Source organism: Olea europaea, chromosome 8 (assembly GCF_002742605.1).
Source record: "Olea europaea var. sylvestris chromosome 8, O_europaea_v1, whole genome shotgun sequence".
NCBI lineage: Eukaryota > Viridiplantae > Streptophyta > Magnoliopsida > Lamiales > Oleaceae > Olea > Olea europaea.
This window is the reverse complement of record NC_036244.1, coordinates 17,625,820-17,645,973: the sequence shown is the minus strand read 5'-3', so window position 1 is coordinate 17,645,973 and position 20,154 is coordinate 17,625,820. Positions and strand designations below refer to the sequence as shown.

At 35.8% G+C, this 20,154-nt stretch overlaps 1 protein-coding gene across 1 annotated transcript; it reads right to left on the bottom strand.

Moving 5' to 3' along the window:
- Positions 1 to 7,107: 7,107 nt before the first annotated feature.
- Positions 7,108 to 8,959, bottom strand: LOC111399036 (protein ASPARTIC PROTEASE IN GUARD CELL 1). The gene has a single exon (XM_023026239.1). It carries the CDS (start codon positions 8,857 to 8,859, stop codon positions 7,390 to 7,392), a length of 1,470 nt encoding a protein of 489 aa, XP_022882007.1. The 5' UTR covers positions 8,860 to 8,959; the 3' UTR covers positions 7,108 to 7,389.
- Positions 8,960 to 20,154: the final 11,195 nt, after the last annotated feature.

The following is a 20,154-nucleotide window of genomic DNA, read 5'->3' as shown; positions in this document are numbered from 1 at the left end:
AAGGAAATTACCAATCTCAATCAAATACAGTTGATGTAATGGGGGTACAAGATATAATTTTCTTGTATTTTCAAGATGTTGACAATACTATAATATTTTTATATTATTCCTACCATAAAAGAGAGAAGATTCCTTTATTCTAGCTATATCCAATCTACACTGATCTATATGTGATATATAAATTCCCAAAATCAATGTAATTAAATAATATTAAATTTATAATAATTGACAATTCTTGTCACTCCCCCAAATCAAGGTAAATAAATTATTTTAAAAATGAAACTTCCTCATCTATCAACATCAAATCATGACCAATTGGGAAATAAATTTCTCTCTTCTTTTTCAACAATATAGCTCTCGTGGGAATGGAAAGTCTTAAAATGAATAATTTATTATAAATTTAGACAATATCTTTTAGCCTAAAAAACATGGACATAACTTGTTCGGAATAATTATTTCTTGAGTCCAATGTACTTTATTTAATACGAGCTACATAACGAGCCCAACATCGATATATAAAATCTCGTTATATCGATACTTAGTTATTTAGCCCAAGTAAAATATGAATTTAAAAGCTATTTCATTTTAGTTCTCAAATTTTCAAAATATAAAATATAGCATACACTTTTATTCTAAAATTTTCGGGACGTTACAAATGAAGTAGCGACTTCGGTCGATGAGGTGGTCGAAGTGCCGAAGTTTCAGAGGTCTCTTGTAAATGCCCTTTATCACTTCAAACTCCTACTTGCTCAACTTGAACCTCGTACTACTATCTGCACAGCAAACCTCAACTGTTAAAAAAAAGAAAATTTTGAATACAGAATGTAAACTACTTAGGTTGGGAGATTCACGAGTTTCGTAGTACTGGGTCGGTACTGTGCAAGCCAAGGCTGTGTCTCCCTCCACTGCCTGCCACCTACCCCTCATCCAGAACCATGATTCCTTCCATCCCTTGATGGAAGAAGGCAGCCCCACCACAAATGGTGCGTGAGCCCCCCAAGGAGTTAAGTAATACCACCCTATTGACTCCTTACCTATCACCTTAGGCTGGAATAGGGTCATGAAGATGTGGAGAAGCATATCCTTTCCAAGTGACACTTCTTTCTACAGGAAGTACGAGCCAACCAACTGGCTCCACCCATTTGACAGAACCTGGGTTGGCGACAACATAAAGCTCCTCAACACTGCCTAAAGAAAGGGTGCAAAGGAAGACACATACCTGTTTTAAACAGGTATTCATTCACTGCCACGCATCCGAGTCTCGGATAGCAGGCGCCCTCATGAGCCTCAGGCACCAACATTTTGACATAATAAGGTACACAGTACCTCTCCCTGATCTTCCCCAACCTCTTCAAGGTCATATTTGAAGGCACTCTGGATGCCCCTCACTCCTCACTGTAATCTACTGGCTCCTCGGTCATAGCATATTGCTCGACCTCGGGGTCCCCTCTGTGACTCGCCCCCTTGTTGAATGACGCAATAGTTACTAATATCCTACCCGAGGTGGACTCCATATCAGAAAAAGGATGAACTCAATACTAGGGATTTTCTGTGAAAATACCTATGGAAAATGACTACGCGAATGGAGTAACGTCAGAAAACGAGAAGATTGACTGTTTGGATGTTGGAAAACTTGAGCTTTTGAAGAAGAAATCAGATTGCAAAGGTTGAAAATCCAGAAAAATTGGGGTCTCTCGCCTTTTATAAAGGGCCAGGACGAACCCCAGTCGTCTAATCAAAGCCCATTGAATCTAGACCCTTCATTCTAAATCAAATCCGAGGCGTAGATTCAAATGATTTTTCAAACCTACGCTTCAGATTCAAGTGTGTCCTCCACGCACCTCCCCAAACGCATCTGTTTATAGAAGCGCCAGCTGTTCTCATAATTATGACTTTAATTCAACAGCAGCAGACGCGTTGGAAGTTGAATGGTCCAGCCGCCTTTCCTCGAAAATATGCGTAAAACATCAAAATATTGGCACAATTGTAGAGGAAAAATCATTACTAATGAGCCTCAGAATTCGGCCTCCACAAGCCTCGCAGGTTCGATTTCCCAACCACCTCAGCTTCCTCATCAGAAATCAGCCATCAAGCCTCATAGGTTCGATTTCCCAACCACCTCAACTTCCTCATCACAATTCAGCCATCAAGCTTCGTAGGTTCAATTTCTCAACCACCTCAGCTTCCTCATCAAAATTCATCCTCTACAAGCCTCGCAGGATCTGTTTCTCAACCACCTCGACTTCCTCATCAGAATTCAGTCTCCACAAGCCTCACGTGTTCGGTTTCTCAAACCACCTTGGCTTCATCATTCTTTCACAACAGCACATTTCTAACTTCAACCATGATATAAATATATATACTTGAACTTGGAGGACTATTATTTGGGGTACAAAAATTTCAAAAATTTCTTTCAGCTTAACTGGCTGGCTTTAATTCTTTAAAGTCATCGCATTACATAAATAACTATACTTGGACTTGAGGGACTATTGTTACGTGTTTGCACACTTGGGCAACCCACTGAGGCCCACAGCCAACTCATGTCGAACCACGTGGCACTCACCGAGGTGATTTGCATAGCCGAGGCCCACAAACCGAAGTCCATAGAAGCCTAAGCCCATATATACCGAGGCCCATCTATCATTGCTTCTTGAGGAGCTTTCGAAACCCATATGCCGAGGCCCCCAATGTAGGTGGACGAGGCCCTGTTGGCCGAAGCTCTGTAGCCGAAGTAGCAGCCTCCGAATTACAAAATAGCATCTTCCATAGACACTTCTCCCAAGAGATTCCCTGCACAAAGATCTTACTTGAATGATTGATATGACGTTTGTCATGAGTGTAAATGTTAAGTCTTGTCACTAGTAGAGACGACTCTGTCAATCAATAAATGTATAGCAGGCTAGATGCAGTTAATGCCTACAATTTGATATGTAAATTAACCAGATGAGGCCACGTGTACCACGAACCAAAGGTCACTATCTAACTTATGACACTATAAATACTCTCACACGTATCTCATACAAAGGCTAATGCAAAAATCAATACAAGAAACCATACTTTACTCAACTCTCTCTTTTTTATTATCTTGCAACACAAACAAGTTCATACATATTTAGATACACATTTACAAATATCGATAGGTAATTATTGTACAATCGGTCTACGAACATCCCGTCGGATTTCGAACGTTCTCGTCTCGCGTCGTTGAGCTACTTTCAAGCCCTTGATCTGTCTGTTTTAGACCGTCCATGTGTCTTAGCGTGTTGGACTTTCGATCACATGTGTGCGGATGGATCCGACATCTATTGACAACATTTTTTGGAGTCAATATTTTTATTTACATTGTTACCTCTAGGTTGTGCTTTAAAGAAAACTCTAGAAGCCATTTCTAAACCTTCTGCCGTCTTTTCTTGCTTTTCCTCGTGATTGCACAAACCCCTTCAAGAAGGTTAAAGAGCCCAGTCAAGCTTGCCAACTCACCAAAGCCTAACCACCAAAATTTAAGTTGCAAAGGTTTATTTCACAGTGAAAGACTAAAATGCCCTTGTCAAGTATTTAAAAGTTGGCTAATTATATTCCCCCCACAATTTTCATTTTTTGAATAACATTTTAATTACACTTAAGGTTCTCGTAATGATTTTTCACGTTGTTCTTATCTTCAAACTTTTCATTAATTAACAAATTTTGTATTCGATCCCTATTTGATTTCAATTAAAATCTAGATTTTAATCAAACTAAAAGTTAACAATTTATGTTAACAACATATTTTAAGGGTCCTATAACTTTTTAATTACACATTTAATCAACTTATATCAAAATCTACTAAAAATCTCATTTTAATCCTTGCTAAATAGGAACTTGATAACATTTTATATTAAAAAGTTCGTTGAAATTGTGTAAAACAACTTTTTCCCCATCATATTCTTAATAAATAAATAAATAAATAAGTGAGAAAAATTATTTTTCTTTCATTTCAAAGCATAAAAACAAAATATTTTGAAAGAAATCGTCATCAAGGACGAGACGTACTAATTAATGGAATGTTGAAGATAAGAATTCTACAAAAAGGGAAGAAAATAATTGTTATAATTAACAAAGATTGAGAAATTTAACTACAATTAAAATGTCTTGTATCAAATAAAAATTGTGATGGCAATATAACCACTCTTAAAATTTATTAAAATGAACTAAGGTAAAAAGACACGAATACCCTTTCAATTACATAAAAATATATCATGGCAAACTCAATTCAAAAAAAAAAAAATTAAACAAAAACACGATGGCTCTTTCATTTTTGCTGATATTTCATCTTTTCCAACACTAAATCTCACGAATTTCAATTTTATATGCTCATATTTTATCTTCAAAACTCAATACAAACACATCATGAAAATTATTAGAATTCAACATTTTGTTATGGTAAGAACATTTTCATTTTCATTCATTTTGTTAGTTTGGATTTCATTTATAATAGTTAAATATTACGCTTGGCTTATAAATAGGTACGAATTATTGGACATAGAGCTAATTTTCGTAAAATTTATGGGAAAAATTTTGCATTCAGTACTCTGCTAATAAACATACGACATGTTAATCATCCACATGTTAAGAGGCATTATGTTAATCGACAACCAGTTAACACACGACTGCTTTATGTGTTAGCACAGACAATCCTTTAAAAGACGATCTCTTAAAGAACAATATTTTAAGAGACGATTCGTTAATCAACCTTCCGTTAACATATTGGGAAACGATTGGCCTTCGTTGGGCATTTGGAAGCATGATGATAAAACTCGATCCTGACTGATCGGAAAATCGGGAACTCGGCCCCTGGCTGGGCCTTGTAGAATAATTTAATAGAATTGCAAATGACTTGATCAAAAATCAAGTTTGACCTATTTAACTCATTGGTTGATCGAGTTAATTAACGATTTTTATATTAAATCGGCCTACTTGATTGTTTTGATCGAATTTCAAAAGTTTTTCCTTAAATTTTTGGTGTTCAAAAGACTTAAACTTTGGACCTTAAGATAAGATTAGTACCAAACCATTAGTGCCCAATAGCTATTTTTGTGTGTGTAGTTTGTTAATTTTTTTTAAAAATAATAATAAATTATAATCCTAATTTCAATTAAAATTAATTGAATATTTAACAAAATAATCTAAAAATAGTTTAGATTATTTAATTTTATCTCGAAGAAAAATTTATATTTTAAAAAACAGTTTAGAATTTTTAAGCATTGGCTCACCGATCCAACCACTAACCCATTGGTTGGACTAGTAACTCGAGATCCATTATCTTGATCAAGTCGATGTCCAAATTGGCTCTGATAACTATGCTTGGAAGGGACTTGAGGTTATTAATAAAGCATTCCCGTAATGCCGTGCTCCGAGGACTATGATGAGGATACTGTAACACCTCTAGGTCAAATGAGCTATTGTTCTAACTCATGCACATTGGCTAGCCTTGCCAAGGAGTCCATTAGCTAGAAATGTGGCAATGGGGATAACACTGCATATTTGGATGAATGAGGTAAAAAGTCGATACTTTAGCACTTCTAATTAGCCATGGTTTACCGAATGACCCTACTTAGGGCGAAGAACTAACAAAGGCATTGTGACACACAATGAGCTAAAATGCTCACAGAAAGTTACGAGGACAAGGAATTTGTTATGGGCATATGTATGATCCTCAATGCTTTGTTATTGTGCATGAACATGTGAGCAAATTAGCTAAGTCGAAACCCACAAAAGTTGGAAACCTCGATAAAGATGTATACTGCTAATGCTACATTGGCATCATGTACGATGCAGGGAAGCGTTCACGTGTTCACTATAGTATGCTTTGATAGTGAAATTCACAATGGGGGAATGTTTAAACATGAAAGAAGAGGACATAATATAGTCGAATAAATAATGTTATTTGTATATAGAGAGTTACATAATAGGTTACATACTAATAAGGTGTCAAAAAGATAGTGATTTTTTTTTATTTGGTCAAATAAATTATGATCCAATTATATTTCACCATATCATATGTATATAAATGATTATATGCGTATAGTATAACCGTAGTTGAATATAGTGAATTTATTTCACGGGGAAAAATAGTTCTATCACGAGATTGAAAGAGAACCACGTGAGATACATTCAAGAAAGTGTCTTCTCGTGTAATAGTTTTAGCACCGCACAAAAATATTTTTATTGTTTTATATATTAATAAAATGTTGTATCACACTAACAGTTATGTATATTGCATATTATAACTATGAAAGTAAAAATAACTTTTTATAAGTCAAGCTGAATAATAAAATTTGGATTATTCTTGGCGCATATAGGGGTACGTTAGTGTGTCCATACGGAGGGGATCTTGTGACTTGGTGTACAAAGGGGGTACATTATGAACACCTTTATGTACTTGGTGATTTATACTAAGAATAATCCATAAAATTTTATTTGATTTGAAAGGGAAATTGTGATTAAGCACCCGTTTGAGCCACGTTATTGAGAAAATAAGAATGAGAAATATAGTCATTATAGATACAACACAAGAGATAAAAAATCAAATATAATGACTTAATGTAATGAATAACGACTATATTTTTTATTTTAATGAAGTAAAAATGAAGTTTAAATAGGACCTAAATGGCTAAATCTATTAGCCATATCACATTAAGAGAAACCAGAGGCTCTGTCGCCACACTTTACTTGATAATTGGCAATAAAATAAGGATAAAGCCCTCTTGTACAGGGGATATTGCTAGAAAATCGTGTCAGAGGTGGTAAGATGGCAAACTGTGATTGGCAATTTTAAAATTATTTTTTATCTAGTTGTCAATCATTATCTGCGAAGTGTGACCCCAACGAAAGGCCTAATAAAATTGAAAAATGTTCAGTGTACACTCACTTCGACAGTCTACTTACACAAGTGAGCCCCACACTTAATTTAATCAGAAGCCCCACTCGTGTAACATGAAAAGATTGTAAAAAATAATGTAAAAAATACCGTACTTGAAACTTGCTTCAATAAAATTCCCCAACATTGTAGCATAATTCATAAAATAAACATTAACACTGGTTGGTGTAAAAATAAAGTAACAATAAATGTATAACTTTAATTTTTCAACATCCTTCTATTAAAAAGCTCACACAAGTTACAATTAATTTTACTATAAAAAAAAAAAATCGAAATTGCAATAATAACACACAACCACTGGAGGTTGGGCCTACCAAGTGGGCTTACTGTAGGCGCAGGCCCATACAACCTCTTCACACAGTCACAAAACTAACTAATGATATAAATAACCAAAAAAAAAAAAAAACTTTAAATAAATAGACTCCGAGCAAGAGATAATATCGTAATATTAAGGAAAAAAATATAAATTAATTTCAGCATTTATTGGATGCAAATCCAATGAGAGAATTAGCAAGGTCGTAACTGACACGCGTCCCCTGCTGTTGCACATTCCCAATTATCCCAAGTGAAGAGGAGGTTGGAGCGAATGCCAGACAGAAAGTACTTGAAGAATCAACCGGTATCAGGTAATTCTTAGCTGGTAAAGCCAGTTCTTTCCCATTCGAAAAATGAAACGACACCGTTGGCACCTCCACGCTTTTCATCGATCTCAGATCATAGCACGTGTCAAACAAAGCCACGCCGTTAGTTGACGGTAAGTTCTTCGTACCCTTTACGAAGGCATCACGCAAAGAATTATAAGCCTCCTTTGGCAGCCTCGTAACAGCAGTCCCCGAATCAACTATAATTCCACCATCGCCGTCATCATTTAACTGAAAAGTAGATGGTTGAATAGGCAATAAATCCCCAGAGACACTAATTCCCGTTAAATCCACGTAACGATAAGTGTCCAGCTTCGAGTTCCGTACTAACGGAGCTGTAACGGCGTCAGGCGGAATCGCTGAGTCAAACTCCAGAGTCGAAGCTGAGTCGGAATCACGATCTACGAGACAGTAAGAAAACGAGGAGGCATTAATTTGAGAAGGGAAAGATAATGCGCCGCCGCCTAAGCCGATTAAACCGGCGGCTCCGACAAAGAGTCCTTCGTTATTATGTCCGCATCCGATGGCTATATTGTTAACCGAAGCCGAGTCGGCGAAAGTAATCGTCTCCGTTACAAAATCTCCGACAGTGTAAGAGCCGTCGCCGTACGAAACCTCGTAGAGACACGCATTGTTATGGCATTCAGACACGTCAAGGGACCTGCATTGTCGAGTTCCACAAGTGAGCGGTGAAAAGGAAGAAGATGAGAGCGGGTCAAAAATGGGGTCGGCCTGCTGGTAACAGTCTGCGCAGGGTGCGCACTGCACCCAGTTAACGTCACTGCCTGTGTCGAGCACCATGTATGCTTGACTCGGCGGGTGACCTATTCCAACTCGGCAGAAGTACTCGCCACTGCCTTGACTCGTTCCGGAAACAACCGGAACCTCTAGCTTCTCTGCCTCCAATTCTGTCTCCAAAGGGGTTAGATCTGCTTTCCTTAAGCCCTGGCTCACCAGATCTACCCGAGTCTGAAGCGCCTTGACACGCATAGAGTCCCGATTGAGTCGATCCAAAGTTAGTTCCTTGTAATCATTGTATGAGGTTCCACGGATTGCCAGGCGAGAATGGATCTGAAAACTGAGTGAAGACCCAGAAGACACAAAGGGTTCCTGGTCGTGTACACTCCGCTTCGAGGGTAGTACACTCTGGGAGTTCAGCGAAAATAGCTCTTGGGTTTTTTGTACTGCAGAAAAGACATCAAGAACTGCAGATTTTGAGCTAACCAGAAGAGTTCTAGCAAGAATCGAAGAAGAAAAGAATGAGAAGAAAACAGCAAGAAGGAATCCCACTGCTTTCCCCATTGCAGAGTAAGAAGAAACTAGTGGATCTGCTTGCTTGTTTGTGTATAAATAGAGCCACGTGGGATTAGGGGTTAGATTTTGTCATGTTTTTGTGATTATTGTCGCGTCATGAAAAAATCTGTGTAATTGTAAAGTAATTGTGTTTAGCATGGATTACCCTTTTTAAGTATTGGTTTTATATTTAATTATGGTGTGAAGGTGAAGCTTTTGAGCAGTGATTATGGGAGCGGTGTTTGTGGGGGACAGATTTGAGGACATTAAGGCGGATTGGTGAAAGTGTGATATGGGAACATGGAATAATTGTGACTATGGTCAACCTTTTTCAATTTTATTAGCTAGGTGAACTAAACATTAGATTCTTTTGACATTTTTACTAGTTGTGACGTGATTATGATAATTAGTCAAAACAACGAAACTAAGGTCCCGTTTAAAAGCGATTTTGAGAATTGATTTTTTAACCGTTAAGAAAAAAGTGGAAATCACATGTGAGATAAGAAGTCAAACTTTAATATTGAAATAGTGAAATAACGGTCAAAAAATAAATTTTTGAAATGAAAAATCACTCCCAAACGGCACCTAATACTATGCCTTTGTTTGAACCCCATTCTTTGAAAAAAAAATGCATTTTCAATGTTATTTTAACGTTATTTCAATCACATATTTTTCAATAAAATAATATTATACGCAAATTTAAAACTGTCATTTATTTTTCTATCACACATTTCCTATCGATATATTATTCAAAAATTCATTCTTTTTCTTAAAATAGGGCTTAAACAAGGGCTATGTAACCCCACATGGTTATAACTCCAGTTTAGGTGGCATTAGATGTAAGTTAAATGAAAGGTAAAATTAAATGAGTCATCTAATTCCACTTATCATTTAATGTCACATCAATACTACCTAGATCGAGGTTGTGATTCCAACCAAAATTTCCTTCAGTTGGACCTACGATTTCAAGCATCCATATAGAATTCTATGTTATTACACGTGTGATGTGTCCTAATTTTGTAATTACTAAAACCTTCCTCATTGGCAACCTAAGACGAGGGTGTTAGTAATTTCATCCTCGTGCAAAACCGTTAGTTTGCCAATTATGCTGTGCAACGATGTTTGTTCACTGTGGCTTAAAGACTTTATAATGTATAATTAGCTTTTTTAATGAGTTTGTTACACTTGGCTGGCATTTTGTTGGATTTGGAATTGTAGAATGACTTTTAGACACAAAATTCACTATAATTCAGCCATTGAGATCGATATAATCAGTGACCCCACACTCTGACCAGATTATGTTCAAACCTGATCTAATATCTATTGTATTTCTGTCTGGTCTCATTAATATTAAAATTTATTTTTTTTTCTTTTTATTAACCATATATTTTTCAATGAAATAATATTACATATAAACTCAAAACCTTTCATTCTCTTTAAATCACACATTCTCCAAATAATTACTATTTCAAAATATATTTTCCTCGAATCCTCGTTATAATGGGGTCAAACAAGAGTTGCCTTTGGCATGTTATTAGTTGAGTTACTTTCTAGAATTCTGCTACATGTACAAATACTTTTGTACTAAAAGTTTTACACACTCACACAACAAAATGATAGGGACCATATGGTCAAATTTTTTAATGCAAGGGAAACACACATGCATGTGAGAGTAAGTAAACTATTTTGCCAACCAAATTTGAGTAATGCTATTCGTAGTCGCTCACTACGGTAGTTGCCCTACGTGGCATGCACATGGCAGGTGATTATTTGATACATTAATGTGGTAGTTTTTTTATTTATTAATGTATCAAATAACCACCTGCCATGTGTATGCCACGTAGGGCGACTGTCGCAATGAACGACTGCAAATAGCATTATTCACCAAATTTTGTACAAATAGTTTTATCCTACTTTCTGTGTCATTGAAATTTTTGGAAGCAAGCCATGCCCTCCAAAATGGTCAGGTCAGCAATGGTAAACAGGGGTTTTAGATGGATTGATTTTATTTAAAAAATAAAAAAATCTTATGAACTATAAAGGAATATATATCTAGTTTTCTCAATTCAAAATTTAGGTGGTGCATTTAATTTTATAGATTTTATTTTATTTTATTTTTAGTTATGAACTTTTATGGAATTCGTAGTCTTTTATAGATTTTTATAAATTAATAAAAATCTTTAGTACATTTCTTTAGACTTTCATTTTAAAATTTTCTATTGACTTTTATTGAACTCGTAAGATTTTAAAATTTTTCATTTAAAATAGAATTTCAATGGGTCTAAGGCAACGGGATAGTTCCCATATAAGAGGTGGAGGTTCAATCTCGACAATGTATAAAAGAATTTTAAAGTATTTAATGTGTTCAGTATTATCAATATGTTACACCTTTAAAAAGTAAACAACAAATCAATATATTTAAAATTTAATTATAAATTAATTTTTTAAACATCTTATAAAAGTTAATTACAATTGATCTTTTTTATTAAAAAAAATGGATAAAAAAAGAGAAAAAAATGTTATAAAATTTTTTATTTACAATTGAATCTTTTCCTAGAAAACAGAGAAAAGACAATAAAAAAGAAAGAAAAATAAAACAAATATAACCTGTAGAAGAATATTTTAATCATAGCTCTAAGGTTCGAAAGAGAAACATTGGAATGGCAAAAAACATATATCTAAAAAACTCTTTTGTGAAAGCCTCCCAAAATCTTAGGATTAATGAGAAACAAATTTTGATATTTTATTTTTATACTTTCAACTTAAAAATTAATACCTTGAAATAAAAATCTTTAAAAGTCATAAATATTTTTAGCACTCCAAGAATTGTATAATATTCTAAAAAAATTTAATTGAATACACTGTGACTATAAGAAAAAAATTTATAGTCTATAAAAATCTCTATTAAAAGCACCACTCTTCTTAAAGAGTCTCAAAAATTCTACATGGAGTACTACACTTTTTTATTCCTTAAAAGTATTTAAAAGTTTCAACTGAACACCCCCTAATGAATTTGTTAAGAGTATCAAATTTTCATAGTTTTTATGCATATAAAATCAGTTCCACTTATTCCATAAGATTTTAATATAATTCTTTATTGTAACTTTTTATAGATTCTATATAAAATATTAATAGAACTCTACATTACAGAATATTCATAACTATGTCATTTAAGATGACTAATTTCCTCAATCTAAAAAATCAAACAAATAATTATGAGTTATTCTTGGGTGACAACCCTTTGACGTCGGTTGGACGTCCAGGGGGCTTTAGCCAATAAATATTGATAAATCTAAAATCAGACCAAATTTGGAAAATTGGAAAAATAAATAAACTACAATCTCAAACATGAAGGAAATAAATGTAAACAAACTAAAAATTAGTTAAATCTAAAAATGAAAATATTTCATTTCAATGTAAAATATTATGTACAAAATATGCATTAAATATTTTATGATTAAAGACATATTTAATTGGTGAATAGAATTTTAAAAATCCAAATGAACTAATTAATCTATTCAATTCCAAATTTATTAAAAACAAGAACCCAATTGTACCTTTTTATTTCTCTCCCATAAATGTGAGAATTGAAAATGAGATATTTGATTACTATTTATTTATCTTTATATGTTTTTGTTGGGTTGTGATGCCAATTACCTCATTGGAACAATGATGAAACAATGGTAGTAAATCTCCAAGCTTTTGCTCAATAACGTGACCTAATCCAAACTCGGCCCAAAACATTAAAGCGTGTTTGGGGCGTGGCATTTGTTGCAGCCTAAATGCGTTTCCTTTATTCACTTACGAGCAACATGGACCTTTTGAAGATATTCTGATTGATGATTGATTGATAGTGTATAAATAGTACATTTTGGTTGCCCTTTTCATTCGTCTTATCACTTCCGCCTTTTGAGGTGTTCCTTTGAGACTCTTCGTCTTTCTCTTCTTTGTAATCTTCCAATCTCTGATTGGAAGTGTTCTTTTTTGGTTTTCTTTGTGAAATCTAATACTAATTGTGCCTTAAAAAGAGGCCATGTGAGTCTTTTACCCTTGTGGCTTCCTTTAATTGATAGAGGAATGCTTTAGGGTTACGGGTTAGCATTTCTTGGTCACACAAAGGGGTACAATCCTAATTTTCACTGTGTCTGAGGCCGAAAATTGTAACATCTCCATTCTTTGTGTCATGGTTGGGGTTTGAGAAAGCTATAGAGGAAGTTGTGTATTTTCTTAAGTTTTTCTGTAAATCTCTTAAGTTTGATATGTGTGTGTGGTTTGATACTTTGTATAAGAGTTTTATTTCTATTTATTTTTTGTCAACATGTATATATAATTTTCACTTTTTAAGGCATTTGGTATGTATATTTATATGCTTGAAATCAATTAAAATCTTTTCAAATCCTGCCAGTAATGAAATATTAAGAAATTTATTAGTTATTGGAGAACCTTAGATTTTAATAAATTCATTAAAATATGAGTTAGAACACCTAAATTTTAATGGACTTTTAAAATTCATTAAAATTTGAGTTGGGGGATTATGTAAATTGAAGACAATGATATATGTGTTAGAGAAAATTAATATTCTCATTCAAGATTTCCCCTTTCCTCTTCTTGTGAAGATTTCGTTTGTTCCGTGAAGTTTTCATCTTCCATCTTTTTAATACTCAAGATAGATTAAATTGAGTCAAAGTCCTTCACATACAAAATTGTGCAATAATCATGAACTTTTGGCGTATTAGCATTGTAGCACAAAACATCCATACGTTTGGTCTTTAATGTGAAAAATGTGCCTACATTTCAACTTTTTGTATTTTCACCCCTATTTCCACGTTTTATTGTGGAAAACGTAATTTTCATCAATCTTAATCCAATTTCTCAATAAAAATTGTAAAAATAAATAAAAGAAAATTAAAAGAAAAGAAAAATAAAGAACAATTGCAATCGTATGCCCAATTTTTTCAAAAAAGTACAAATAAGTCACAAATAAATTATATTGAAAATTCAAAAAAGAAAATTAAAAACAATTTGGTTCATTACTCCCATACATAGACGCTACTCCCCTATCACCAACCCACCCACTATGTATAACCCTGGACCTAAAACCCAAACCCATACATATAAAACACTCCATCAATAGCCCCTTATGGGGTGGCTAAGTTGGTAGAGTAGTCGAGCACGGGAGCCTTTAATAACGAGTTCAATTTCCCCTACCAATAATTTCTCGGTCGACTTTGTCGCACAATGCTTGTTTAGTGCGATTTACTTTACTGGTGTAATTTGCAGACTATTACATCAACCTGAGGGTACTCAGTACACACCCAAAGGATAACGGCTATGGATTCCCCTTGATTAAAAAAAAAAAAAAAAAAAAAAAAACCTCCATCACTAGCAATGTCGACCTCCTCCACCCAAATGGACCCTGCGATTTGGCGCTCCATCGCCGACATGTCCTTCCATATCTCCACTATCAATTCTTGTGTGTACTACTTTCCTCAAGACCACTGGAACACTCCTCGTAGATAAAAAATTACAACATTTTGCTCAAAACCACTTTGATTTCCTGCCCAAACATTGTCGTATCCTTTATTTCGGACCCTTTTTTCGGCCAACTGATAAGTGTGTTTTTACACACTTATTTAGCTCACAAACATGACTTAAACATGGACAAAGTAGTTGAATTGTGACTTAATCTCGTTAAATTCATGCAATGTAGGTATTTCTATGGAAAAGATGAAATTCAGAAGAAAAGAGCCGAAAAAGGACCAAAACGGAATAAAGCGATAGTTCGGGGACCAAAGGTGCAAATATTGGAAAGTTGAGCTAAAGTGCAGAACAAGAATGAATATATGCCAAGTATGAGCTTGAGGATGATACAAGACGATCGGAGGAAGAAAAAAGTAATATTGGACTGAATTGAAGAAAAGTGAAAGATGAAGGACTAAATTGTAATTAATCAAAAGATGAGCCGAGCAAGTGATCAACGAATTGATTGATCCAAACGTCAATTAGGAGTCAATATTTGATGATGGAACAAATGAAAGAAAGAAAAGAGATCAAGAAAAGAGAAAACGAAGTTCAAGGACCAAAACAGTAAAGTTGAAAGTTACAACCTTGCGACCGCACAGAAGGTTGCAAGGATTCCATGGGCCATTTCACTTGAACCATGCGGTCACATGGCTATAAAAAACAAAAAAAAAATTCTGAACTTACGTTTTTTATTGAAACTCTTTCGGGGCTCCGTGAGGACATGATATAAAAGTCAAAATTCATCAGAAATAGGGGAAAACGTCCAGGGAGAAGAAAATTACAACTTTTGGAGGCAAGAAACACGATCTTGAAGCCGATTCTACGAGAATTCAAGCGGGTTTTCAAGGCTTTATTCAAGATTTCAAGAAATTTTCATACGGGTGCTATTCTTTCAATTTATTAATTTCATTTTTTACTCTATAATTATGAATATTATAGGCTAGGTTTTCAATTCACTAGGTGATCGATGAACCATTGTTTACTATTTTAATTCCATACTTTATGATTTTAATATAAAGACTCGTTTAGACAATTTGATTGGTTTATATGCATTGATTTTCTTCCGCAATTAGTAGCCAATGATTGTGTGAGTGTTGATGACTTATTTTTTACATTCGAGAGAAGTGGAATAGGTTCGATAAGGTGTAAATCAACATAGGGTCCGATAGGGAATAGAGATATACCCCTATGCTTTATGCAATTCTCTAATTGTTCACAAAATCACATGCATTCTTGTATATTTGCATCATCCATAGAGATATAGGCAGGTGGTGTGCAAGAATAGGTCTAATATATATCGAGAGAATATGTTGGATAGATTTAGGAACATTGAATTGGCAAATTTCCATCGGGTCATTGATTTTATGAAATTAGGGTTTTTATAGCTTCAATTGGAGATTCGTGATTCTAGTGACTTTATTTTGATTCATTTCCATAAATTAGCTTTTGAATTTGCATAATTTCATTTACTTGAGTGTTTGAGTCGTTTAATTAGAGAAATTTCTAGATTAGGGTTCTTAATTGAGAAATTAGGGCTTTGAATTGAAATTAGGGCTTTTTACATTTAGACCATATTTTCACTCAATTAGACTCGGTTAAGACTAGATTATATAGAATTGAACTACTCAATCTCTGTGGGACGATATTCGAACTTTTAAAAATCCACTTTATTACTTGTCACGATCCGTACACTTGCTGTAGTTTTAAATCGAAAGAATTATTTCGTGAACAAGTTTTTGGCGCCGTTGACGGGGATTGAGTATTCGTTTAATTTTATTCAATTTAGCACTAATTCAAACTTTTTATTGTTAATTTTATTTTAGTTCATTTTATTTTATTGCTTATTTAGTTTTATTACTTAAGTGCTTATTTTAGTTATTGAAGTGTTTAAATTGAATTCTCTTGCAGAAGTGCATGCCAAGATCTGCTGAAGGAGATCTACTCCCAGCCGATCCAGAGATCGAACGTAGCTTAAGAAGAGGGCAGAGAGAAAACAGAGCAGCGATAAATTAGATGGAGAATGTACAACACAATCCTGTTGTACAAGTCAATGAAAGAGGGGAAGAAGATGAAGGAAACATACTCGTTGGAGAGTTCATGACCCCTCAAATCATTCAAAGTCAGTCCAGCATTGTATATCCACCGTTCGGGTAGCCAAATTTCCAGTTGAAGACAAATGTGATACAACTGTTCCAGAACGGACATCAATTTTATGGAAGAATTGAAGAGAATCTGCACACGCATGTCTAGCGTTTCTTAGAGATGTGCCAGCACTTCAGATATCAAGGAATCTCTGACGACGCCATAAGATTAAGACTGTTTCCACATACTTTGCGGGACAAGGCGATTGAATGGCTTGATTCTCAGTCGATAGCCAGCATTACTACCTAGAATGACCTAGCTCAGAAGTTCTGTACTAAGTTCTTCCCACCGGCCAAGATAGCAAAGCTAAAGCACGACATATCTATCTTCAGGTAAGGTGAATTTGGGAATTTCGATGAGGCTTGGAACAGATTCAAAAATCTACTAACGAAGTGTCCACACCACGGGATTAGCAAGGGACTTCAGGTCCAATATTTCTATGGGGGGCTACTTTCAGCTTTCAAGAGCATGGTCGACTCTTCGGCTAATGGGTCATTGTCCACGAAAACAATTGACGAAGCATTAAAGTTATATGAGACAATGACTATGACCTCAGCAATGTGGACCATGGAACGAGCAGTACCAAAGAAGACACCAGGAGTTTATGAAGTGGATGTATATTCAGCGTTATCCGCTAAGATTGATTCCTTATTTCACAAGGTGGAAAACATGACTCAGTCAGCTAACGCAATGCAGACAAAGAAGGCAAATTGTGAGGAATGTAGAGCTGAGCATGTGACAGCAAAATGTCCAATTTTGGCACAAGGAAAAGAGTAAGAGATTTTGCTCAATGGGGACAACGCTAGCGGAATAACACGTATGGAGAGACCTACAACCCGAGCTGGAAAAAATACCCCAACTTTTCTTGGAGCAACCAAAATCAAAATAGGCCATAGGGGCAATATCAACAGCAAGAGAAGAAGCTTCAATTGGAAGAAATGTTCAGCAAATTCATGAAACAGACCAACCAATATATGGAGGCGAACAACCAATTCATGAAGAAGACAGAAGCCACTCTTCAGGACCAGAATGCAGCCATCAAGAATTTGAAAACTCAGATGGGACAGATGGCAGTTGCATTAACAGGTAGAGCACTAGGCAGCTTACCAAGTAACACAGAAGTCAATCCGAAAAGCATGCAAAGGCTATAACAACGAGAAGTGGAGTGCAATTACCTGAGAGACAAGTGAATAACCCCGAGGCAAACAGAGAAGAGATGTCTCCTGAAGTAGAAGAAACTTTGGAGCAAGAAGAGCAGACAAAAGAGCCAACATCGAGTACAAATAAAGGAAACTCAAGGGATAAAGAGACTGCAACTGTGAACCCATATGAGTCACCCATACCGTTTCCACGGAGTTTAAAGAAGCAAAAGATGGAGCAGCAATACAAGAAGTTTCTCGAAGTTTTCAAGAAGCTCATATCAACATCCCATTCGCTGAAGCACTGGTTCAGATGCCTAGCTATGCAAAATTCTTGAAGGACATCCTATCAAACAAAAGGAAGCTAGGAGATCACGAGACAGTTATGCTAACAGAGGAGTGCAGTGCCAGGATTTAGAGAAAGCTCCCGCCAAAATTGAAAGATCCAGGGAGTTTCACTATCCCTTGTACCATGGGTGAAGTTTATTTTGATAAAGCTTTATGTGATCTTGGCTTAAGTATTAACTTAATGCCATTGTCTGTTTTCAGGAAATTGGGATTGGGAGAAGCTAAAGCTACCACGGTGACCTTACAGCTGGCTGACAGATCATTGACACATCCACGAGGAATAATTGAAGACATATTGGTTAAAGTGGAGAAGTTCATATTCCTAGCAGATTTTTTGAGTCTGGATATGGAAGAAGATAAAGATGTTCCTTTAATACTGGGCAGACCATTCTTGGGCACAGGTAGAGCTTTGATCGACGTTCAGAATGGGCAGTTGATACTGAGATTGGGAGAAGAACATGTTTCATTCAATGTCTTCAAGGCTATGAAACTACCAATAGAGACTGACAGCTGTTTCAGGGTTGACATGATCGATAAAATGATTGAAGAGTCGTTTACACTGCAAAATCCATCAGATGCATTGGAGGCCTGCATTGTACATTCTCAATCCACAAAATCTGATTCTGTGGACATAGAAATATGTGCAAGATTTTTGGAGTCCAACCCACCTTACACGCGGAAACGATACTTTGAGGAGCTTGGGATAGGGCTTGAGAAATCACAGCCATCTATTCTGAAGCCACCAAAGTTGGAACTTAAGTAGCTGCCCCCACACCTAAGATATGGATCTTTGGGGGAGTCTAATACACTTCCAGTGATAATTTCAAACATGGTTAGTGAAGTGGAGGAGGAAAAACTGCTTAGGGTGCTTAGAGATAACAAGCAAGCAATTGGGTGGACCATAGCAGATATCAAAGGGATCAGCCCTTCCTTATGTATGCATAAAATTCTCATGGAGGAAAATTTTCGACCACCAGTTGAAAGTCAAAGGAGGCTAAACCCAAACATGAAGGAGGTGGTAAGAGCTAAGGTGATCAAACTTCTGGATGCTGGAATAATCTATCCGATATCAGATAGTAAATGGACTAGTCCAGTGCAAGTTGTGCCCAAGAAAAGAGGAATTACAGTGGTTCAGAATGAAAAGAATGAGTTGATTCCGACAAGGACGGTAACAGGGTGGAGAGTTTGCATTAATTACCGCAAACTAAATACCGATACAAGGAAAGATCACTTCCCTCTTCCGTTTATAGATCAGATGTTGGAGAGATTGGCAGGCCATTCCCACTACTATTTTTTGGATGGGTATTCAGGGTATAATCAAGTACCAGTGGCACCGGATGATCAGGAGAAGACCACCTTCACATGCCCCTATGGTACCTTTGCATACCGAAGAATGCCATTTGGACTTTGCAACGCTCCTGCCACATTTCAGCGATGCATGATGGCAATTTTCTCAGATATGGTGGAGAAATTCATTGAAATCTTTATGGATGACTTCTCGGTCTTTGGGACCTCATTTGATGAGTGTTTGGAGAACTTAAACTTGGTTTTGCAAAGATGCCGAGAAACGAACTTAGTATCGAACTGGGAGAAATGTCATTTCATGGTTCAAGAGGGAATAGTCTTGGGACATAGAGTATCGGCAAAGGGGATAGAGGTGGATAAGGTGAAAATTCAGGTTATTGAGAAACTACCACCACCTACATCAGTAAAAGGAGTTCGAAGCTTCCTTGGGCATGCAGGGTTTTACAGGAGGTTTATAAAGGACTTCTCGAAAATCACCAAGCCTCTGTGCAACTTGCTAATGAAAGAGGTATCTTTTGAGTTTAATGAGGAATGTTTGATAGCGTTCAATACTTTGAAGCAAAAACTAACAACAGCGCTTATGATTGTGTCACCTGATTGGGATTTGCCCTTTGAGCTAATGTGCTATGCGAGTGATCATGCAGTTGGTGTGGTATTGGGACAAAGAAAGAATAAAATCTTTCATGTGATATACTATACAAGTAGAACTTTGAACGATGCCCAAATCAACTATGCGACAACCGAGAAGGAATTGCTAGCTGTGGTTTATGCATTCGACAAGTTCAGATCGTATCTTGTTGGGTCTAAGGTCATCATCTACACAGATCATGCCGCTCTGAAGTACCTT